This window comes from Pyxicephalus adspersus, chromosome Z, assembly GCF_032062135.1.
Source record: "Pyxicephalus adspersus chromosome Z, UCB_Pads_2.0, whole genome shotgun sequence".
Lineage (NCBI taxonomy): Eukaryota > Metazoa > Chordata > Amphibia > Anura > Pyxicephalidae > Pyxicephalus > Pyxicephalus adspersus.
The window spans coordinates 89,360,556-89,383,167 of NC_092871.1; the positions used below are offsets into that span (position 1 = coordinate 89,360,556).

General features: G+C 40.3%; 1 protein-coding gene across 2 annotated transcripts; it reads right to left on the minus strand.

Annotated features, from left to right (window-relative positions):
* Positions 1 to 1,998: 1,998 nt before the first annotated feature.
* On the minus strand, positions 1,999 to 22,108 carry LOC140343014 (uncharacterized). Of its 2 annotated transcripts, none has more exons than XM_072429455.1 (4): positions 19,911 to 22,108; positions 4,433 to 5,575; positions 3,345 to 3,542; positions 1,999 to 2,337 (listed from the first exon to the last, which is right to left on the minus strand). In XM_072429455.1, the coding sequence occupies exons 2-4, from the start codon at positions 5,553 to 5,555 to the stop codon at positions 2,168 to 2,170; spliced, it is 1,491 nt and encodes a 496-aa protein (XP_072285556.1). In that variant the 5' UTR covers positions 5,556 to 5,575; positions 19,911 to 22,108; the 3' UTR covers positions 1,999 to 2,167. The 2 variants fall into 2 exon arrangements, with proteins under 2 accessions (XP_072285556.1, XP_072285555.1); XM_072429454.1 differs by lacking the exon at positions 19,911 to 22,108 and adding an exon at positions 9,053 to 9,575.
* Between the last annotated feature and the right edge of the window lie 504 nt (positions 22,109 to 22,612).

Genomic DNA, 22,612 nt, shown 5'->3' on the forward strand with positions numbered 1-22,612 from the left:
TGATGCACCATGATTTGTGGTAATGTACGCCTTAACCAATGCTTTTATATTCAATTCTATTGATTTTGATGGAAAAAAGGATGAAGCAAACTAAGGTAAAGATGTAATTTCCTAAACTTTGACCATGCTTAACCTGTTTGTAGATCCTAACTCTTATGTGCTCCCTTCGGTCTGGTAATTGTTCCATTGATAGTGTTGTTATACAAGCACGTGAACTAGGTACACCCCAACATTTATAAACACCTTAAATTCATGAAATTAGAATCAAGTGTTCCAAATTAAGCTTTAATGATTAGAACCTCCCTAGGGAGTGGTGGGTGGAACGTATGAAAAGCTCCGGGTCAGGGGATCTGCTAATAATGTGGTGTCATCATTCCAAGATCAAAGGAGTTCTTCAAGGCCGTCAGAGAGAAAGTTGTGGATGCCCGCCAATCTAGAATTTATAAAGATAATAAAATCCATAATCCACTGCAAGGAAAATTATCTGAAAGTGACCTGAATTGCAAATGACTTCTAATTTGTCTCAGACTGGCCAGCCCAACAATTTCAAGAGTTGCTAAATAACTCATGAGACAGTCAGTGCATGCATCTGCAATTAAAAAGAGATTGCCCTGAATAACCCTGCGTGGGAGGTTTGCCAGGAAAAAGCCCCTGCTGTCCAAAAAAAGCATCAGAGCAAGATAACATTATTGCATTGAACATAATGGCAACATTTTGAGCAATGAACTGATGAATCTGAGTCAAAGGGCCTGATTTAATAAAGGCTGGAGAGAATACACTTTCATCAGTGAATCTAGGTGATCCAGCAAACCTGGAATGGATCTGGTCCAGAATTAAAAACATTTGCTAACAAATAGCAAAAAATCTATGATGAAATCCATTCCAGGTTTGCTGGATCACCCAGCTTCACCGAGGAATTGTATTCTCTCCAGCCTTGGAGAGCTTTAATAAATAATGCCCAAAGAGTTATTTGGTCACAGTAATAAGACATGTTTGGTGCAAACTGAAGACAGAATCTCGAAGAAGAACCCAATATCATTTGTGAAGCAATGTGTATGGTTTGGGGTGGCTTTGGCTCTTCAGAAATTGCACAGCTTGCAGCCATTGGGTTAACTATGAATTTTCCATCATATCAAAGTGTGCTTAATGTGAATCTGGTGAAACGTTTAGGCAGAAATGGATCTTTCAGCACAATAAAGCACAATGGTAAGGCCACCATAGCTCAGAATGGGAATAGATGGCCTAGCCAAATCACCCAGATGAAATGTTCCCGGGAGATTTAAAATGGAAGTTTATCAAAGCAAACCCACAAATATTTTGCCACTGATAATATTTGAAGTGCTGAATTTTAATCAGTGTCAGACATTGGGGGGAATTTATGTAAATTCCCTACAAGAAGTCTCGTCATGCTAAAGAGGCCATTTTCTTACTTACTATTTAAAAAACACAGAACCTTCCTGTCCCCACCAGGGCCATTATTTGGCGAGGGGCCACATCCTCACAAGTGACCCCAGTGTTGTGTGGGCACCAACCCCAGTTGGGTAAGCTTCTCTTGTTGTACACCCACCTGACCCCCTGTATAGGAAGGAAGACAGATCATCCAACACTTCAGCCCACACATGCCAAGACTGGTCTTCTTGCCATCATTGTCATTGTCATGCTGTAGGACTCTTCAAGCCAATGCGGGGACATTACTGATGGACAACCAATTTTCAAGAAACAGTCTGGGCCCCCTAAAATGTCCATTTCCTTCTGCAAAGTTTAGGAAAGAAAACACAGGATCTGATGGACACATCAGATCCTGAGTTTTCTTTCCTAAACTTTGCATGACAGCTTCAGGATATTTAGAACACATGTAGGATTAGCTGGAGGGAGTTGGTTCAGTAAACTGTATTTGGGACACTTACCCAGAGCTAAGCTTTAAGACTTGTTTACCTGATTGAAGAAGAATAGATGTAAGAGGCTCCCATAATAAACACAAGGTAAAATGAACAGATCTACAAAAAGACATTTTTAATATTAAAATTTGAGCTTTGTATCGGCTGGGTAAACATAGAGCATTCTTCTACAGATGACTTTAGTAATGCAGTACAAATATATTTCTTGCATTGAAGAGAACGGTTCTTGGTGAGGAGCTTTTCAACATTACAAGTCTGGAAAAAAGTAATCAGTCTGATGTGTTTCTGGAAGCATCTTGGTCTATATTGAAGAGGAAGTAGCACGTCTCGAGTCTGTCCGGACCCATCTTGTGTTCAAACTGAGGCTGAAGATCTTCTGGTGTCAAGCCTTTTAAGAATTGGCAGGAGAGTTCACTGTACAAGCTTGGACCAACATCATCTATGGACAACACAAATAACCAGTTCATGCAGCAGCAACAAAATAACATGGGTTTTTATACTGCGTAATAGGAATCTATTAGCTGCTGATCTATCGAGACCCTCCAACTTGTCTACTAAGGGTATACTCACCCATCCAAGCTTTGCCAACTTCCAGCAATATCAGAGCCCTTCCTCTAATGTGTATGAGGGAGCATGGGACGGTTCTCCAACCTAGGGTAACAATGATGTCACAAAGGGACATCATCCACCAGACTAAAGTCAAGAGGTTTAAACCGGGCAAACTAGAGAGACGTGGACATATAAGATGAAGAAGCTCCAGGAGAGAAAGCCAACTGTGAAAAAGCTGTCTCAGATAGGACAACATGCTTAGGAAAAGTTAACCTCCCTCTGCCATCTGAAATTTCTGCACCCCATTCCTGCACCCCCCTCCCCTCCTCACCCATGTTTAGATTTCCAGAATTGCAAAAGTCAAAGTCCTTTGATCGGGCCTAATACAGAAGTACCCCTTGTCCCCCGATGGTGGCAGCTCTGAATCTTATAAGTAATATACAATATTTATATAGCGCCAACATATATATATATAAAGTCCATAGTCATGTGACCAGCTGTCCTTCAAAGGAGCTCACAATCTAATGTCCCTCCCATAGTTATATGTCATTACCACAGTCCAAGCAAAAAAATCGAACTACATGTTTTTGGAATCTGGGAGGAAACTGAAATACCAGAAGGAATCTGACATGCAGAGAACCTACAAACTCCATGCAGATAGTGTCCTGGCTGGGATTCCAACCTGGGATCCAGCGCTGTAAAGACCAGAGAGCCGACCACTGGGCCACCATGCTTATATAACATTGGTTGTACTTGTTGTTTCAAGGAACAAAGGCAGTGTCCAGAAATGTGTATTTTATATTAGTATGGTTAGATTTGTTCGCACTCTATTACTTTGGAGACATCTTTTAAATATATACTGTCTTGGTAATCTGTCACTAGACGTTTCTTCCATACCTATACACTGCCGGCAGAGCGTCTTCAGTGTCTCCGACAAAGTATGGATGCCCTCATCTTCTTGATCGTCTTGGAAGCTTTCATTATCAGCAGATACATCCATTGCTGACCGAGCGTGATTGACCATCATTTCCAGAGTGTTTCCTTCAACCTCTTCAAAATCATCGGGATATTCCGACCCTTCATCATCAGCAGAACCTTAAAATATAAAATAAATATAAAGTGTAAGGCATTTTTTTTACTTGTGAAAGGGATAGACTTTATATCAAATACAGATTGACTGCTGTCACCTAGAATTAAAGTAATAAAAAATCCAAAATGAGTTGTCCCCAAAACATCGTCCATTGAACTGACGTCCGTCCGTGAAGGGAACTCAGAGGTTCCTCTCAGTTTTGGATAGAATTTTTGTACCGTACACAGCAAAAAAATGTGATTTTACCTCTTCAATACAAAACACAGTTTTTGGTATTCATACATTTGAAAAACCTTGGATGTACCTGGGACCTTGTACAGCTCAGCCATGTATAAAGCTTCTGGTACCCATTGTCAATTTGGGACAGCTGAGATCCTATTTTTTTTTTACTACAGCCTTTATGTCTCATTAATCTTTATTTATCTAACAATATGTTATGTGTTAAATTGGCTGCTGGAATGGCTGATAATATTGTCCTCAGACAGCTTATTGAACCTCAAAGTAAAAGTTTTAGGAGTAAAATTCATGCAATACATGAAATGCATTTAAACTAACTTTAAGCCAACTTTTATACCCTCTTGGTGGGAAGATGGGAAGTGTTGGTGTCCACATGGGCCTGGGTGATGTGACCACTTTCCCTCAGTATCCAGGAGACAGCAATGGTATGACCTCCATGAATGGGGGGCAATTATGGGACACAGCAAGCTAAGCTGAGTAAATAAAGAAAAAATCTTTAGGTATTTAGGTTCTTTGGGAACATCTTTGCTTGGAGGTAGGCTGTAAATGTCCTCTTCTACAGGGTGCCCTCATTTTATTTCTCATAAGTAGTGTATGCAAAATCAGGAATGCAAAAAGGACTAATTACATTTAAAATACTCACACAATTATTGCTTACCAAGTTCCTCAGGAATATCCTCATTCTGACGTCTCAGACAAGTTTCCTCATCCAGCTTTTCCTCTACAGAAGATAGACTGTCTTTATCAAAGTCCTCAGAGTAGTCGGATTCATCCCCAGTATCAGATAATTGTTCCGAATCCCACAAATCGCCAACAATCAAACTGTGAGAGCACGGAGGAGCAGATTTAGACCTGAAGTCTTCTTTGCAAGCACCATATGCCATGGAAGTTTTGCTCCGCTTTTCGGATAAATTGACGTCTCCATTTTCCTTTTTCTCCATGTGTTGCTTATACAAATGAAATTCATGCTTCTGTATAAACTGTTTTAAATGTTGCTGCACAAAAGCCAAGTTTAGAATGCAATTTGCACTGGGTCTGGACTCTGGGCATTTGTCCAGAATGGATTTAACCAAAAGATGTAAGTCGTTGGAGTAGCAATCCGCCAGGGGGGTATAATTCTCTTTTACAATTTTGTAAAACAGGCTTAATAAGTTTGTTGCATTGAATGCCGGTTTCAAGGCACACATTTCGTAAAGTACGCATCCGAGAGCCCAGATATCTGATTTGGAACTGTACGGAATGTCTTGACACATCTCTGGACTGATATAATAGGGAGTTCCCACACATGTGCTGGCCATATCCATAGTGTTGGACATAACCTTGGAGATCCCAAAATCCCCAAGCCGAATCATACCGTTTTTGGTAAGGAAAACATTTGAAGTTTTGATATCTCTATGAAGAATTTTCAAGGAATGGATATACTGAACAGCCATCGTCAGCTGAATAAACCAATCCATAATGGTGTCTTCTGGAAAGTTAACGCCTTTCCTTTGCTTGATGTGGTCGTCCAACGTCCCTCCATCACAGTAATCTTGAACAATAAAAACGTATTCATCCTCCAGGTCGGAGAAGTATTCATGACACACAACAACATTTGGATGGATAAGTTTGCCCATAATAACGGCCTCGTTAAGTATAGATTCTTTCGTCCTGCTACGTTTACATGCATCTACTTTAATCTTCTTCACAGCATATGTTTTTTTGGACTCTTTATTCCTCATCAGAAAAACTTCAGCTGTCGCTCCTCTGCCAATTTTTAATATCTTCTCATACTTGTCCATTTTGTATCATATATCAGCATCTACAGAACAAAAATGTTGTTTTATGGTGAGCGTATGGTTAATAGTTTAACAACACTTATATAGCCAAAAGAATGTTGACCTCCATCCATATGATGGGGTTCAGGTGTCCCCAGTGAAGGGGTCCTGGTAATCCTCCATCATACAACGACATTGCAGACAATTGTGTTCTTCCAGCCTTGTGGTCACAGTTTGGTGAAGACCCTTTTCTGTTCCCCCATGACTGTGCCCCGGGGTACAAAGCCAGCTCCATAAAGACATGGGGTCACCAGTTTGGTGTAGAAGAACTCAAGTGTTCTGCACAGAGCCCTGACCTCATCCCTACTGAACACCATTGGGATGAATTGGAATGGTGAGCCAGGTCTTCTTATCCAACATCAGTACTTGACCTCACCAATGGGGGGCAAATAACCACCATCAGTACCTGACCTCACCAATAGGGGGCAAATCCCAACCATCAGTACCTGACCTCACCAATAGGGGGAAAATCCCCATCAACAGTATCTGATCTCACCAATGGGGGCAAATCCCCACCATCAGTACCTGACTTCACCAATAGGGGGAAAATCCCCACCATGAGTACCTGACCTTACCAATGGGGGCAAATCCCCACCATGAGTACCTGACCTTACCAATGGGGGCGAATCCCCACCATCAGTACCTGACCTCACCAACTCAAAATTTTGTTGAAGGCCAACTCAAGAGAGTGAATGTTATGGCCATAAAGGTTAGCGAACTCCATACTAATGGCCATGTGGAGAATGGGGAGGGTAACTTTACATTAATGCTCAAGGTTTTCTAATGAAAGGTCCAACTATTTCATATAGAAGTGGTGGTCAGGTGTCTGCAATATTTTGGTTTGGAAGAACTCGAGTGTCTTGTACAGAGCTCTGACCTCAACCAACCTTTGAGATTAATTGGAATGGTGACCAGGTCTAAACCTTCAAAGTCAATCACACCTATCTTGTTGGACATCCTGTGCCAAAACCACAGACATTATTATGGAATTGTTCCTCAATTAGTGACCATAACAGCCTCAGCTAGGAGTGTGTCTGTGGCAATTCCAGCCAAGTTTGTAGGAACGTTTATAGCAGCAGAGCTTAGTCATAGCGGAACAGAAAACAGCCTTCTCTAAGGATGGAAATGTACAAAGGTCTGAAATATCCTTGTATGAGAACCGTAACCTTATCCTACATGTCACCATTTGGAGGAATGTCCAAGTAGTGGATGGTGTTATGTCAACATCTTGGCCATAAGGCAGTTACACAGAAAGCTATCTGTAGACACAGACCCAATTACTTTGATTAGTCAGACTGCTATAAAACACAAAAGTTATACACAAACTGGCCTACATGCCCATTGTCTTCATTTTGTATCCCCCCCATTACTTGTCTGGACTACCTTGCTCTGTAAGCACCACTTGCTGCTGCTAACCTGATGCTCTTGTTCAGTTAGCCTAAAATCTTTAAACCAAACCCTCAGAATTACATTGAAGTACAGGTAACATGAAAGCTATGGAACCTACATCATATTGTGGATTATGTTGGGTGTGTACATTAAAAAGTGAAATCATTCAATCTGGGCAGCACGGTGGCTCAGTGGTTAGCACTCTGGCTTTTGCAGCGCTAGGTCCTAGGTTTGAGTCCCAGCCAGGACACTATCTGCATGGAGTTTGTAGGTTCTCCCTGTGTTTGTGTGGGTTTCCTCTTGTACCGTGGGTTCCTCCCACATCCCAAAAACTTGCAGATAGGTTAATTGGCTTCCCCCAAAATTGACCTTAGACTGTAATAATGACATATTATGACATAATGACTATGGTAGGGAAATTAGATTGTGAGCTCCCTTGAGGGACAGTTAGTGATATGACTATAGACTTTGTACAGTGCTGCATAATATGTTGGCGCTATATAAATAATATTAATAATCTAGAACCAAAAAGATGCTAACAGGCTGCAGAAGATCAGCTGCACTGCAAATGTAAATTAAAAACATGGAACAAATCACAGCTGTAGCAAACTAAATGCCATTCAGTTAGGGAATATGTCGATTTGTAAGCTTTTTGTTTTCCTTCCCTTCACCTAACAATCTCTTGAAATAGATTTTTTAGACATTTTTTATCTCTGAGGTTAAACGTTTTTTTTTGCCCCAAGTTTATTGTTCTGAAAATGAAGGAAAATGAAAATATATACCACATCCTCCAGTGCTGAATTTACGGGTGGACATGAAGGGGTTACACCCCCATATTTTGGGTGTACAGGAATGGTTGCAGGAGTACAAAGCTTCTGTTCAGCATGAACATTCCGGATTATTAGTAAATGGAGAGAGGAATGAGGACATGGGAAGAAGCAATCCAGGAAGAACTTAAGGTGCATTGTGACATCATACGTTTCACCAAACACCTTGCAGCCCCAGTTGCATTTGGCACCTCTGGGGCCTTACATGGGATAAATACAATTACGGTGCTCATATTTACTAAGTGTCCAACACAAATAAAAGAGAACAGTCGCCTGATTTAGGAGATGTGACTTAGATTGTTGCCTGACCTATAATGTCATATATGAGGGTAACCTTATACTCAAAACACGCTGCCATGTGTTGGATGTCCACGTGTTCCCAATTGCATCCAATAAGTCCCCCATGGGTGCCATGTCACTAACTGGGGACACTGCAGCTGGTGGCTGAAACCCCAACACATATCTGGAAGTCCCAGGCATCTAATACACCAGAATAGTAATAATAATAATAATAATAATAAAAGTGTCGGGGAATGAAAGTCCTAGCTGCACGTCTGGGGCTGTGTTCTGGTCCTTTGCTGCACAGATGTATTAAAAATATTAAATGCATTGAATTAGCTGCTTAGTGTTTTGGTAATATTCACGTCTGTGTGTGGCGCTGCACTATTGCTGAATTTGTAAACTGTGCACAAACCTGGAGGTATAATGGCTGGAAATGAATGCCAGTGATCATTTCCAGTGACAGTAGCAACACATGAGTGCTGTCCATTCTATGGAGAGGGAAGGATGAACATTGCACTGCATTCATTCCTGATGACTACGGGGCCAACTTTACAGAACACAGGTTGTCACCCCTTTTACTAAGCCAACAGAAAATTTGCAAAAAAAAGAAATCCCTAATGTAATCTCCTGAAATAATGAGTGATCCTTTTCCTCAAACCAATAAATATCTCATAATGCATGGCTAGCATTAGCTTAGTGTATGCTGACTTCAATCATCCAATCACGTGCAAGCCAATGTCCTGTATTTTCCCCACGCCTGGGATTGGCTATCCTTTGCAAAGTAAATGAATATTTTGTTGCAATTCATTCACTAAGATGAGTGAAAATTCATTTTGCAATGTGAACATGCTGCACTCTTTTAGTAAATAGGCGGCACTATTTCTGCCATCTCTGGGATTGTCTCTAAGGTACAGTAAAGGTTAATGTAAATACACAGAGCGAGCAGACAACGCACCACCCTACCGTCTACTGGAGATCTGCGTCTGCCGTCCTTTGCCTATGACCGTTCTCACACTACGTCCCGCACAGAATCCATGGCCGACAGTGATCTCATCCCGGGTCACCTTACTCCGGCTGTCGTTGGCCTCCAGGCTGTTTTCCGTTTCCTTGGAAATGGTTAGACTGACAATAAAAGCCCCGCCCCTAGGGACAGCCAGTTAGCAGGCGAGGAATGCACCATGTGCAGCTTCTCATAAATAAAAGCACTCAATTCACAAAGCTAACACACCAGGATAAGGATTCTTATTGAGGGTAATGACAAATCAATTGCATGGCTTGTGAAATGATTTTTATGTTAGGCTGGGTCTACACAGATGTTTTAAAAATGCATGTAAACGTTCCTATTCCCATTGAAATCAATGGAAGCTATTACCCACGTTTTCCGGCATTTACCCTGCGTTTTAATTTTTAATTGTTGCAAGCGATGTTATAGATACATGTCGTGGTGTAGATTAACCCATTGGAATGCATGGGAATTTCAAACATGGGCTTTAAAACCCTCAGGTTAAACTCCGGGGAAACGTTCTTGTAGAATAAGTCCTAATGTCCAATACTTGGATCTGTTACCGGGATAATAAAAAGAGTGAAAGTGTATGGATTATATCCTGAAGATCCCAAGTTTTCTGTGCATTTAACCCCCCTAGCGGTATTCCCGAGTGCAAGGGTGCAAGGATTTTCCATGCAAAAATCGTCACACTTGGGGTACCTAAAAACATGATAAAACCCACTTACCTTGTTCCATCGGCATCCCCTGGTGTCCTTCTGGTCCCCGCAGGTCCTAGGGACACGTCATCCTCCTCCAATCTCCAGCCAGCAAAGTGCAGAAATGGTTTCTGGGGTTTCCCGGTGACGTTGGTGCATGCGTCACTGCGGGCGGGAGAATCAGCGGTAAATTCAAATCATTTTGTATTGGATTCAATACAAAATGGTCAAATACAAAGAAATATTCATATAATATATATAATTATTTTGTATATATAATATATATGCTAATATATAGTTATATTACATGTTTAAATATTTTTTTTAACAGATTTTTGTGTTTTTTTAAAGTTTATTATTAAATTTATTAACTATTGGACATATTTCGATGAGTTATGCCTAAAAAATATAGGCCTACAATGTAAAATAACTTTCCATGCAAAAAATTGTACCGCTTTTTGCATGGAAATACGTACGGAGTTAAACCGCTAGGGGGGTTAAAGACAAACACAACCATATAAACTCACCCTAAATTCCAGAGTCGTCTTTTTTATCATTCCCTCTCATCCGGTCTTCCTGCAAGATAACCAATCCCCATTGATCCTTCTCATTCACCAAGAACAGGCCCAGCACTTTTCCCTGTGGGTAGTGAATATAAGCTGTCCTGGTTTATAAGATGGTTCTGATATGTTCATAGGTGAAATGCAGGAAATGTGTCCTTACATATCGACATTGCATAGTACTGCTTCATAAGGCTTATTCACCTTTATTGCTCTAAATATACCACCCGACACCTTCTATAGCTTAAATTCACTACCCACTGGTATCATCATTTCATATTCACCGCCTATTGTCATCACCAGCTATAATTCACTGCCCATCATCTCCTCTCCTATTGTGTGTTAAGCTGCGTACACACTTCCAATTTTTGTCGTTGGAAAGGATCTTTCACGATCCTTTCCAAAAAAATCTGACGTGTGTACGTAGCTTAACTTCCCTCGCCTCCTAGATTGTAAGCTCTTCAGGGCAGGATCCTCTCCTCCTGTGTCACTGTCTGTATCTGTCTGTCATTTGTAACCCCTATTTAATGTACAGCGCTACGTAATATGTTGGTGCTATATAAATACTGTTTATTATTATTATTATTATTATTAATAATAATAATAATAATAATAATAATAATAGTTATCAGCTTACGTTCACCGCACACCTCCCTTGGCTCCGATTTACTAACCACCAACCTATGTGCTCCCTACCTTCTCCAATTCACTGCTCGAGGCCATAAATCTTTACGGGGTGTTCGGATCTCCTTTGTCCAGTCTTCTGTCAGTGTATTTACAGCCTGTAGAAGCTTACAAAAGCCTTGAAAAGAATGAATAGGAATGGTTCCGTTTTTTGAGCAGTCTTTAGGCTTTTACAATGTTAAGAAGCTCTATGTAGCTGTTAGGTTTGTTTGTCCATCTTCCTTGAACTTTTATTAAACTGATTCAACTGAGCGAACGCCTAAAAAACCAATACAAGCTTATTTTTGCATGAAAATGGGCCTGAAATGCAGGGACCGCAGCCCTCTCATCATCCAATTCACTGCTCACTTTCTTCTGCTCAAAGGTAATTTCATAGATTATCATCAGCTTAAAGAGGTGTACGGGATCCACCATATGTCCACATCATCAGATCCAATTAATTGCCACCACCATCATCAGATCCAGTTCACTCCCCCATCACCATCATCAGATCCAGTTCACTCCCCATCACCATCATCAGATCCAATTCACTCCCCCATCACCATCATCAGAACCAAATCACTGCCCACCACCATCATGAGATCCAAATCACTCCCCACCACCATCATCAGATCCAAATCACTGCCCATCACCATCATCAGATCCAATTCACTCCCCATCACCATCATCAGATCCAAATCACTCCCCCATCACCATCATCAGATCCAATTCACTGCCACCACCATCATCAACTCCCCACCACCATCATCAGATCCAATTCACTGCCCACCACCATTATCAGATCCAATTCACTCCCCACCACCATCATCAGATCCAATTCACTGCCCACCACCATCATCAGATCCAATTCACTGCCCACCACCATCATCAGATCCAATTCACTGCCCACCACCATCATCAGATTCAATTCACTGCCCACCACTTTCATCAGTTCCGTTCATCTTCTTATGATCAGACTTGCTGTCCACCATCTTCCTAAACCCCATATAAACCATCAGATCCAATTTGCTGCTCATCTCCTCCTTCAGATCAAATTCACTTCCCTCCTCCTTTTTCGGGCCAACCTTACTGCCCAGCACCTACCTTGGTCCACATACAGTGCCCATGAAGTGCCCAGGACATTGACTCTGCTCCCTGCCCACCCATCTACCTTCACATTAGGGTCACATATACAAGAAGCCAGCACATAGCTATGCACATATAGCCGGCACCAAGTAAGAGCCAGGGCCACCCAATGATCCTGTCCTTCCACCATCTGGTAATCACAGCCTGCAGCACCCGCATTTGGAATTTACAGCTGGTGAGTGGGCACAATACTATTGCTGCATCACTTACCCCCCACCATCTATGTGCCTTCCTAGAGGCCCGGTGAATGTCCTATCGGACCCCTAAGGGTGCCGCCTGATGCATGGCTACCAGCAGACTAGCCAGCAAGCACTCCAATATATCACATATAACTATACGAGTATCTGATGTCCTACCAATGCAAAATTGGACCCTACTTGGAATGTCCAAATACAGAGATTTAAAAAAAATCACTTGGGTCATGTTCCTACAGAATTGTTTACCCTGAACCCTTCACCCCAGCAATTTCGGTGAGAGCATCGTTATATTTAGGGAATTGAGCTGTATATTGGCAAAATGATTTCCAAAAAAAAGTTTGCAAAAATGCAGTTATCAAATTCACCCAGCACTCCATATTTCAGGGATCATTCACCCCTCAGATTTATGTACAGGGGATTGATATTTGTAGATATAAAGTAGGTGAGGGTCTTCCTTTAGAAATGGCAATACCATGTTGAATGGAGATATTTCCAGGTTACCAAGGGGGGAGACGCAGGGAAAGTCCTGGGGCATTGTGGTTCTGCCCTAGGGGTAACAGAGGGCATTTGTTTCACAGAGGTGCCATTAATTCATGAATGGGGATTTCCATGTACAACATGCAGAAAAGGCCTCAATCCCTTATAATGTGTCACAGATCTGCTGCACAGCTAAAGTCATATGAAAACCTAATTTCAATCTTGAAGAATCCACTCCTGCCCCACATTTAATCCCCAGCCCCCCATACACCCCCAGCCCCCCATTACACTCCTGACCCTTATTACACCCCCACACCCCCAGCCCCCCATTACACTCCTGACCCTTATTACATCCCCTCACAAGCCCAATAATTAACATTTATAAAATAACAACCATCATTTTGGTTTAGCCTTTATTTTCTGTGTGCAGTTCGGTATTACACCACCAGATGGCAGCACGGGTAAACCATTTCTGCAAAGCACATTAATTGTTTCTGCTGAGGATGAATAACAAGGTTTTGCCATGTTGGCATGTTTATTACATTGTAGTATATCATAATAACACTTCCCATACAGAATATATTACACAGCTTTCATATAATATCTGGCGAGCCTGCCATGAAGGTCTTTTCTCAGGTTATGCCTTTTATATGTAGATCTTCTGCAGCCTCTTTGCTACCACTTAGGGAGAAGACCTGGCTCACCATTCCTATTCATCCCAAAGGTGTTCAGTAGGATGAGATCAGGGCTCTGTGCAGGACATTAGAGTTCCTCCAAACTGGTAATCCCATGTCTTTATTGAGGGGGCTTTGTACCCCGGGGTGGGCAAAACAGGGTCCAGCAGGCTGGAGGAGCACAATGGTCTACAATGTCTTTGTATGCTAAAATTAAATCTAAAGATGGCAAACTAATGCAAAATCCTGAAAAGTATATTGCGAGCGTTTGAAGAGTATTATATGAATCAATATGGAACAGCAATACCTAATTAAAAGATATTCCCTCCTTAATAGGGTGAAATCAGAGCCTGAACATGTGGAGAGCCGTTCATGCAGGAAGAATTAGAGAAAACCATTAAACATCTAAACATGAGAAGCACTCCGGGCCCGGATTTTCTAATGTCTAATATAAATATTTTAATCTGCTAGCACAATGGTAGAATATTACAACTTTGTACGAGCAGGTCGCTCCTTTAGTGTATTGCAAACAGAGCAAATATCAGTTATCAGAGATTGCTAACTATAAGCCAATCAGCTGTGACCCTAGAATATGGCGACTGGCAGTAAGGATGGGGTGATTTATGGGGTCCTACATTCATGGGGTCACTTAGTGTTTATGCAATATAGACCCCCGACCAAACAAGACGAGCGATAGACCTCAAGTGGCTGGGGCCCTTGTAGACAAGCAGCGTCCCATCGACCTTCAGAAGGCTTTAGACAGCATTTCGGGGTCTTTTTTTGTTCGAGGTCCTGTCATCGATGGGATTGGGTCCATTGTTTATTAATCTTTTATGTTCGCTTTACAATACACCACAAGCTAGGATATCCTTAGGGGGCTTTCTCCCAAATTCTATTCCAATTAGAAAAGGTTCCGGACGGGGGTGCCCTTTATCCCCTTTGCAATCCAACCCCTAGCTCAGGCCATAATCACCTTCTAGTAAGGATAATAGAGGAATCATTCATTTTATTTATTATGGGATGATGGCTATGTAAGGATTACCTCCTACAACTCTCTTTACAAGGACAATAATAAAGCATTATATAAATAAATGTTTGCAGATCATTAACGCTGCTTAGGAAGGATTGCTACTTAAAGTGAATCTCCTACCCAGACTATTATATCTGTTCCCTACCCTGCCGATACGGTTACCTCCAAAAGATATTTCACTTTACAATCCAGAATCATTCATTTTATCTGGCTGGGTAAAACGTAGAATTGGCAGTCCACTCTGTACGCCCCTAAACAATGTGGGGATTGGGTATTCCTAATATTAAACAATATTACATTGCCGCACAAATAGCGCAATTCTCTTTAAATACGTCCCATCCCCAATAGGTTGACTTAGAGGCTCTTGATGGCTCCCATGGTTCAATCCAATCACTTATGTAGACAAGGAAAAAAAACGAGGGAAACGATAGATTGTCCTTCATCAAAGCACTCATTGGGATAGGCTTCGTAATTTCCCAAAGCTTATATACGTAACACCACTCTGGAAGTACCCGAAATTTTTGCCGGGATTGAACCCAGAGCATTTTGGATGGTGGATTTCATAAGGCTTCAGAAAGATATGATAGACGGAGGGACCGTAGCTTCCTGGGAATATTTAGTGAGAAAACATGCCAACCAAGGAATATTTGCATTAGGGACAACTAAATCATTTGTAATCACCAAAACTAGTAATGTGCCAGGACATTGATAATCTCAGCATCTGGTAATGGTAATACAAAAGGTCAGGTCTCCGTCATCAATACAATCCTGGCTGAACACAAACAAGAAGATAAATGATTGAATGGGAACATGAGTTAGGAATAATTAGGGATTTGGAAGAATGGAGTAAACTGGCATTTTCATTATCACAGATCCCTGAATTCTGCATTAGAACTACAAAGTATTATTGAGGTGTTATATGTTACCTGTGAGATTGGCAGATTCCCTTCCTCAATATCTTCACAATGTTTTCGGGGTTGTGATTCTGGTGGCTCTACGCTGTATATTTGGTGGCTTTGTCCAGTAGCCAAACAATTTTGTGTTGAGGTGTTTAAACTGATTTCTGGAGTTTTGGGTCAAGAGGTTCAAGGCATTGTTGAGGCAGCTGTGTTCGGAAAGCTGAATTTGGCATTTCCCAAATCAAAGATAAAGGTAATTAAATTCATACTTTTGGCTAGCAGAATTACTCTTGCCAAAGCGTGGAAAACCAGTACAATAGCCATGCAACCCATAAATTTGAACATGAATTGGGTTATGGTTAATGACAAACTTACTGGTATGTTTAAAAATGCTTTGAGCAGGTTTGATGATATTTGGGAAGCATGGACCTCCTAAACAGAAGTCAAATAGATAAAACCCGTAAGGGCAGATGTGTACTGAAAGTTAGGAAGTCTTCACCACACCTAAATATTAGAAGTTATATTGTATGTTAATTTTATTGTCTGTTACTATATGTTGCATAATGTTTGTATGGGAAAGTTAGGAAGTCATTACAGCATTTACTTATTAGAGGCCATGTTGTATGTTCATTTCATTGTTTGTAATTATATGTGGGGTAAAGTTAGTATGGATTATCTTCACTGGTTTGCTTAACATAGTAACATTAACATTTAGGAATATAAAAGTCATTTAGGTATAGTAGTTATGAGAGCAGTAAGAGGTTTGACTAAACATAAATTGGATATTTAAGTTGTAAGAAGAGCAATAAATACTCAAATTTTGGGTCAATTACAAATACTGCAATAAATATTGATATGAAAGGTATAATGAAATAGTAATGATTTGTAGATTTCTATATTGTAAGGGAAGGATGTATTGATACTAAACCTCGTCTTATCATGGAAATTATAATGGGGAATGGGGTTTTCTTTTTGGAGGGTTTTATGGGTGTAAAATAAATAACACATTTGGTAGATAATATTCCACACAATATGGAAAAAAAAAGGTTTTTTTTATTGAAAAAGTTTTAAAAATCTCATCTAGTTTATAAGATTTGACTTTAAGAGACTTAGGGGATGTTTAATAAGGAATGAAACACTTTGTGTTAAAGTTTGATAGAGAAGAGGAGAGAATCATACTTTGAGATTTTATATGTATCTGTTTGTAACATTGTATGTCTTTTCTCATTGTTGTTTTAAAAAAATTTAATAAAAATATTGAAATACAATGTCCTTGTATGATGGGGGATTGCCGGAACCCTTCACTGCTCAATCATTAAAGGGTTCACATACTTTTGTCTATATAGTAAATATCAGGATAGACTACAAATTATATTTTCTGAACATTAAATCCACCAATTCCACAAAACCTAAAAAAAAGTTCAGAGAGTTTACTGTCAGTGAATTGGGTAACAATCCTTATCTGTCCCCCATTATTTGTCCTTTTTCAGTATATGAGGTGTTCCTTCTCACCATGCATATTGTTTCTTTAGTTCCTTGCCATTATTTTCTGTCCATTTGCCAGCATGCCACGCCTGCAATTTTTTATTTTTTATATTTGCCAACAGCATAATATACAATGACTTTTGTCCTAGAGAACATCTTGTTCTTTTCTTTCCTACTTTGCAGAAGGGAACATTTTCCAGCATGTAGATGGCAGTGCTCACATTAAGTATTATGGAAGCATTCCATACCCAATCATGGATAATGTCCACAATTGGTGCAAAACCAAGAAGCCATATCTAGATTCATATATCACATGGATTATTTTATTTTATTTTGAATGTGCCAATCATTTAATAAAGGAAATGCACCACTTTTTGATCTTTTTCCCTACGATTGTATTTCCTTGGTGCCTTCCCCCTATATGTCATTATTTTAGGCACTAGGCATGCGTTAAACATATAGAGCTCTGCTTTGGAAATTCTTTATTCGGTTCGGGTGCAGGCATGGATTAATGTCTGCTCTAATGTCTAGCCTACACAGGGATTAGGATGCACAAGATGCGTCTGTTAGAAAACACCGAGACATCTCCAGTAAGCTGAATCAGAGCACGACCCGTGTCATCATAATCTGAAGAATGTAAAATTCATGGATCACTTTCTTACCTAAAATAATGGAAATAAAATTCTGTTTTCTGCACTTTCCCCTATACCAAGTCTTGTCTTTAGTGTGCGGTTGTATATATACATAGGGGCAGCATTGGGCTACATGGGCAATATGGGTAAAAACAAAAATAATATGAGCAATTTTTCAATGGCCACCATTATGGAGATTTATTGATATATTTTCCTCCTGTCAATTCCTCTGAAATTCATTCACAAAATCTCTCATTTCCATTCCTAATAAAATAATGACTTGTTCCAACACCTAGAGGCCAATTGTCAAAGTGCACAGCTGTCACCATAGGAAATGTATAAATTAAAATGATGGTAGAATTTAAAGTGGGATGACAGGGAACAAAGTTATCAATAGAGCCAATGACTGTGGTCATTGAAAAAATGATTACTTACATTTTTATTTTTACCTGTATTGCCTATGTAGCCCAACATTGCCCCTCTGCATATATAAAACTACACAATATTATTATTTTTATTGTTATCATTATACAGTATTTATATAGTGCTGACATATTACTCAGCGCTGTACAATTCGGATATTGATATAGCTCTTTGGATGCTATTGTGAAATAAATTAATGTTTTTATTGCATTTTATTGGATCATTTGTTTTCTTTAGTGTAAGAGTTTTGATACCTGCAAAGCCCCCTTTTATTCCTTGTATTTTTACTTCTGTATAATACTATATTGATGTCACATCTGTTAATAATATTATTACACAGTATTTATATAGCACTGACATATTACGCAGCGCTGTACAAAGTCCATAGTCATGTGACTAGTTGTCCCTCATAGGAGCTCACAATCTAATGTCCCCTCACAGTCATATGTCATTATTACAGTCTAAGGCCAATTTTGGGGGAAGCCAAATAACCTAACGGCATGTTTTTGGAATGTGGGAGGAAACCGGAGTACAAGAGGAAACCCAGACAAACATGGGGAGAACCTACAAACTCCATGCAGATAGAGTCCTGGCCGAGATTCCAACCTGGGAACCAGCGCTGCAAAGGCCGGAGTGCTAAGCTCACTATACATTAATAATTTGACACCCCTTGTGTCATCATGTGTTATTTTTCCCAAACTTGTTCCTTGGATTCAAAAGATTGGGCTGTATTTAAATTCCTAATAATATATTTGGAAGCTTATGGAAAACCCTTCCAGAAGAGTAGAGGCTGGAAACACCATGCCAAGAGGATGCCATGCCATGAATGGATGTGCTCCTAACAAAGAACATGGAGAGGTTCTTGTGCACCAATTTTTGGACCCCCTATTCAATTCTTCTACCTCCTATTTTTCCCTATGTATCAATTGTTAGTTATATTGAAAAGAGATAAGTCCATGTTAATAAGCTAGTTGTACAGGGTCCAAGCACCTATCTGACACTACCACCTCCATATAAATGGCTCTCTATATCCCAAACATCCCTCGGGAAGCTCTAATGATGGTATGTCGGCCCCTGCTTGGATGACATGGATCACATTAAGAAGCTTTTCCTAGTTTTGCAGTCCCTTGCATTAAATCACGCATTACCATGCCTTGCACTGAGGTAGCACATTCATTATGAATTTGGTGCAATGCACAAGAAAGCACATTGGCATAGGCATGGTATATGTGAGGGCCCGGATCAATTGTGGCCATTGGTATTATATGTTGGCAAGAAAAGCTGCAACATGAGCATTATATTCTGCAGGTGGCACATTACTTGTTTTTACTCTTTAAACTAGTGTTCCCAACCGGGCTTCCCTCAGAGGTTGCTGGGGGTTCCATGAACAATGAGAAATGTGCACCCTCAGGTCAGTGTAAGGGACCCCAATGATGGTTTCGGTTATCTGTAAGGGTGACATTCTTCCCACTGGTCAGCAATGTAAGAGGAAATCTTCCCACTGACCACCATACTAATATACTGTGATCTGTGGGTATAATAATTATAGAAGAGGTTCCCTATACCTAAATGGTATTTCAAAGGTTCCCCCATGTTAAAAATGGTCAGAAACACTGATATAAACCATCGTCCTCATCAAACATCTCTCCGCATGTGATGTCTGTATCTCTCCCAAAGCCTGGTGAATTAAATCTCGTTGATAGGAACAAACTGCGTGTTTAATCCAAGATTATTAGTGTATATTTTAGGAACTGTGTCTGTCTGCTGCTTTGTAATTCCGGTGTTCCTTTCGAATATAATCTGGATTACAGATGGGTCTTTTGTGCTTTAATCCATTTTGGTTTCATAAAGCTACAAATATCCTCAATTATGGAGCTTTTCTAAAACAATTCCTCAAGCGGAACTGTCAGGAAAAATACAACAATCACACTTACCTTTACTTCCATGGATCTTTCGATTCCTCCAGAGCTTTTCTTCAATGGGTCCGGCACCATCCTAGAATCCTCATGGCGCTGGGTGCCGCCATCTTTGTCCTTCTTCTGGCTATGTCACCTGGTCTTGCATTGCACAGGTGTGATATCAGGTGATGTTTCCTCGATGAGTGATGAATGGCGATCTCATGTGTGAGATCAGCATCTTTTTTCCACATTGCAGGAAAAAGATCCTTCTGCCTGAGATTTGGCAAACACAGATGGAGCAGCCCAAAGCCTCCTACTAGACTGAAACCCCCAGGTACCACAGGTAAAGTCCATTTGTGTTGTGCCGCAGCAAAGGCAAGGCACTTGTATTGTGATTGCATCTCAACCCAAGAAAAGGGGCAAATTCCCAGCACATTTGGATGCATTGAAAACCAATTCAGAGATTGGGTGTATCACAATGTATGTTGCTGCACAACAGTCAAAATGTAAATGGATCCTTAAGCAGTGTTAATAGCAACCAATCAGAATTCATCTTGCACTGATCTGACTGCAGCAAAGTGAATTTTCAGGGCATTATGTCCCATTTGTTAAACAAGCCTACCTATTATACCAAGGTAGGTGTCCCATCAGTTGGTATTTGGGGCCACATGGGAATTAAACAACAGAAAAACAGATTGTGTTGTCCATTTTTATTACAGGAGCCAACTTTCATTTCCTAGAATCTATCCAGTACTGGGGGGGGGGTGAGATGCCTACACAAGAATAGGGATGACGTTCAGGTTTAATCCCACCAAATCTTCCATGTTCTCTATTTTCATGGCTGCAAACCTTTGCAGAAATTTCAGCAGATAGACGTTACATTTTCTGAGTCAATGTTCTGCAAATTATTTTCTATTAGGATCGCATGTTCTTATCGTTCATATCTCAGGCATTGTTACCTTAAATCTTGTGAATCCCGTCTGTTTCATTCACCTGTATCTGATCAGTCTGCTTTGATCTCTATATAACGTGAATCAAAATTTGTTCCTGTTTAAAACTTTATCCTAATCAGACCAAATTAACTTCTTCTTTCACTTTCCCCATATCTATTATTTTTCTAATGATTTCTTTTTTAACTTTTTATTTATTTTCTTTGTTCCTAATTTTGTTTTGATTTATGTTTGTGAATGGCTTTACAATGCTTTATTCCAGGCAGGATCTTCTGAAATAAAATATTCTTCTTTTTTAGAAAATTATCTATAAAATAATATTTCCTAAATCTTGGTACTTCTCTGTCTATCAATTCCATAAAAAATGAAAGAAATTGCGAGACAATATCACTCTATTGATAAAAAAGGAAAATAGACATTCCTTCAAACATTGCCTCATGGGAATCTTCCAGGTCCATGTGTTTCAATGACAGTAACTGAATCCTACCAGGGTATGTTAAAGGGAATGTAAGATTCCCTCTTTTATAAATAGATTCTTAAGACTAGTAGTGTTTACTGCTCCCAGGTACCGACTGCCAAACCCTGGGTACCCAGGAGTGATACCAAAGTGCCATTGCCAGACGTTTTCCAGCTGGAAAGTTTAATTTTTCATTTTTTTTATTAAAGTAAAAGCTTGCATACACTTTTAAATGCTTGCACAAGCAGTTTTAGGCATTTGAAAGCAGCACCACTTAGTTTATGGAGCCGGCAGGGGCAGCAAAGCAGCCCTGGACACCGCTCATAGAGCCCAATACCATGCATGGCAATGGTGTGGCCCCTATTGCCGGTCACATAAAGGGTAAAGAACAAAGACCCATTCAGTTCAATGTTACCAGCTTTTGCATTAGTCTGAACTGAAACATGTAATAGTTGTTATCTTAAGCAATGACAACGTTATTGTTCAATAAATGTGCTCATTGTTGCAGAATAAAGGGGTGTACAGGTGTGACAGCTTTAGCGGTTGATCACATCAGTGATTTATAATAACAAGGGCCGAAGGTTTTTTGTACAAAACAGCGGTGAGAATCTGCTTGACACATGTGCTGCATCTGTACCCAGATAATTATAGATCGGAGTCCTTATATACGCTGATACTGCTGCAACAGGAAGGAAACCAAGCATCGTCATCTTCTGAGAGGCAAAAGCAAGAAGATCTAACTAGAAATACGCCCCACCTCATGTGGGAACAGCCGTACGTCAATGCTTGAATCTTTCGATGTACTTATGCTGACCACAGCTTCCTCTTTCAGCCATGAGAACATTGAACTTCCTCCTAAAGATACAGAAGGAATAGCTTGCGCTCATTGTGATTGCAGCGTTGTCAACAAACATAGGCCGGTAAACATTTGGCAACTCCTTGGCCTTGTCCAATAAATGGGGGAAAAGGGGTTACAGTGATGTTGTCAACAAATAGAATGCAAAAAGCAGATTTAGCAATTCATCAATAGGTGGAGAAAGGGGCAAAGGGGGTAATGGGCAATGCAATGCCTATAAAGGAACATGGTGCAAGTAGAATAAAATGCATGGGAGCTCTGACTATAATGTGCATGCTCAGCATATTTGTACATTGTGGCACGCTGACCTCCCAATGTGCTCATCAATATTACTCCATCAATGGTGCTTGCATCCTCTCCCAATCTTTTCATGTCATTTTGATTGGCTGGCCCTGGTATCATGTATGGTAATTCTGTGTAAACTTAGGGCCAAATAAACCATTGCACTGTGGTAGAAAGTTCCCACACTACGTGC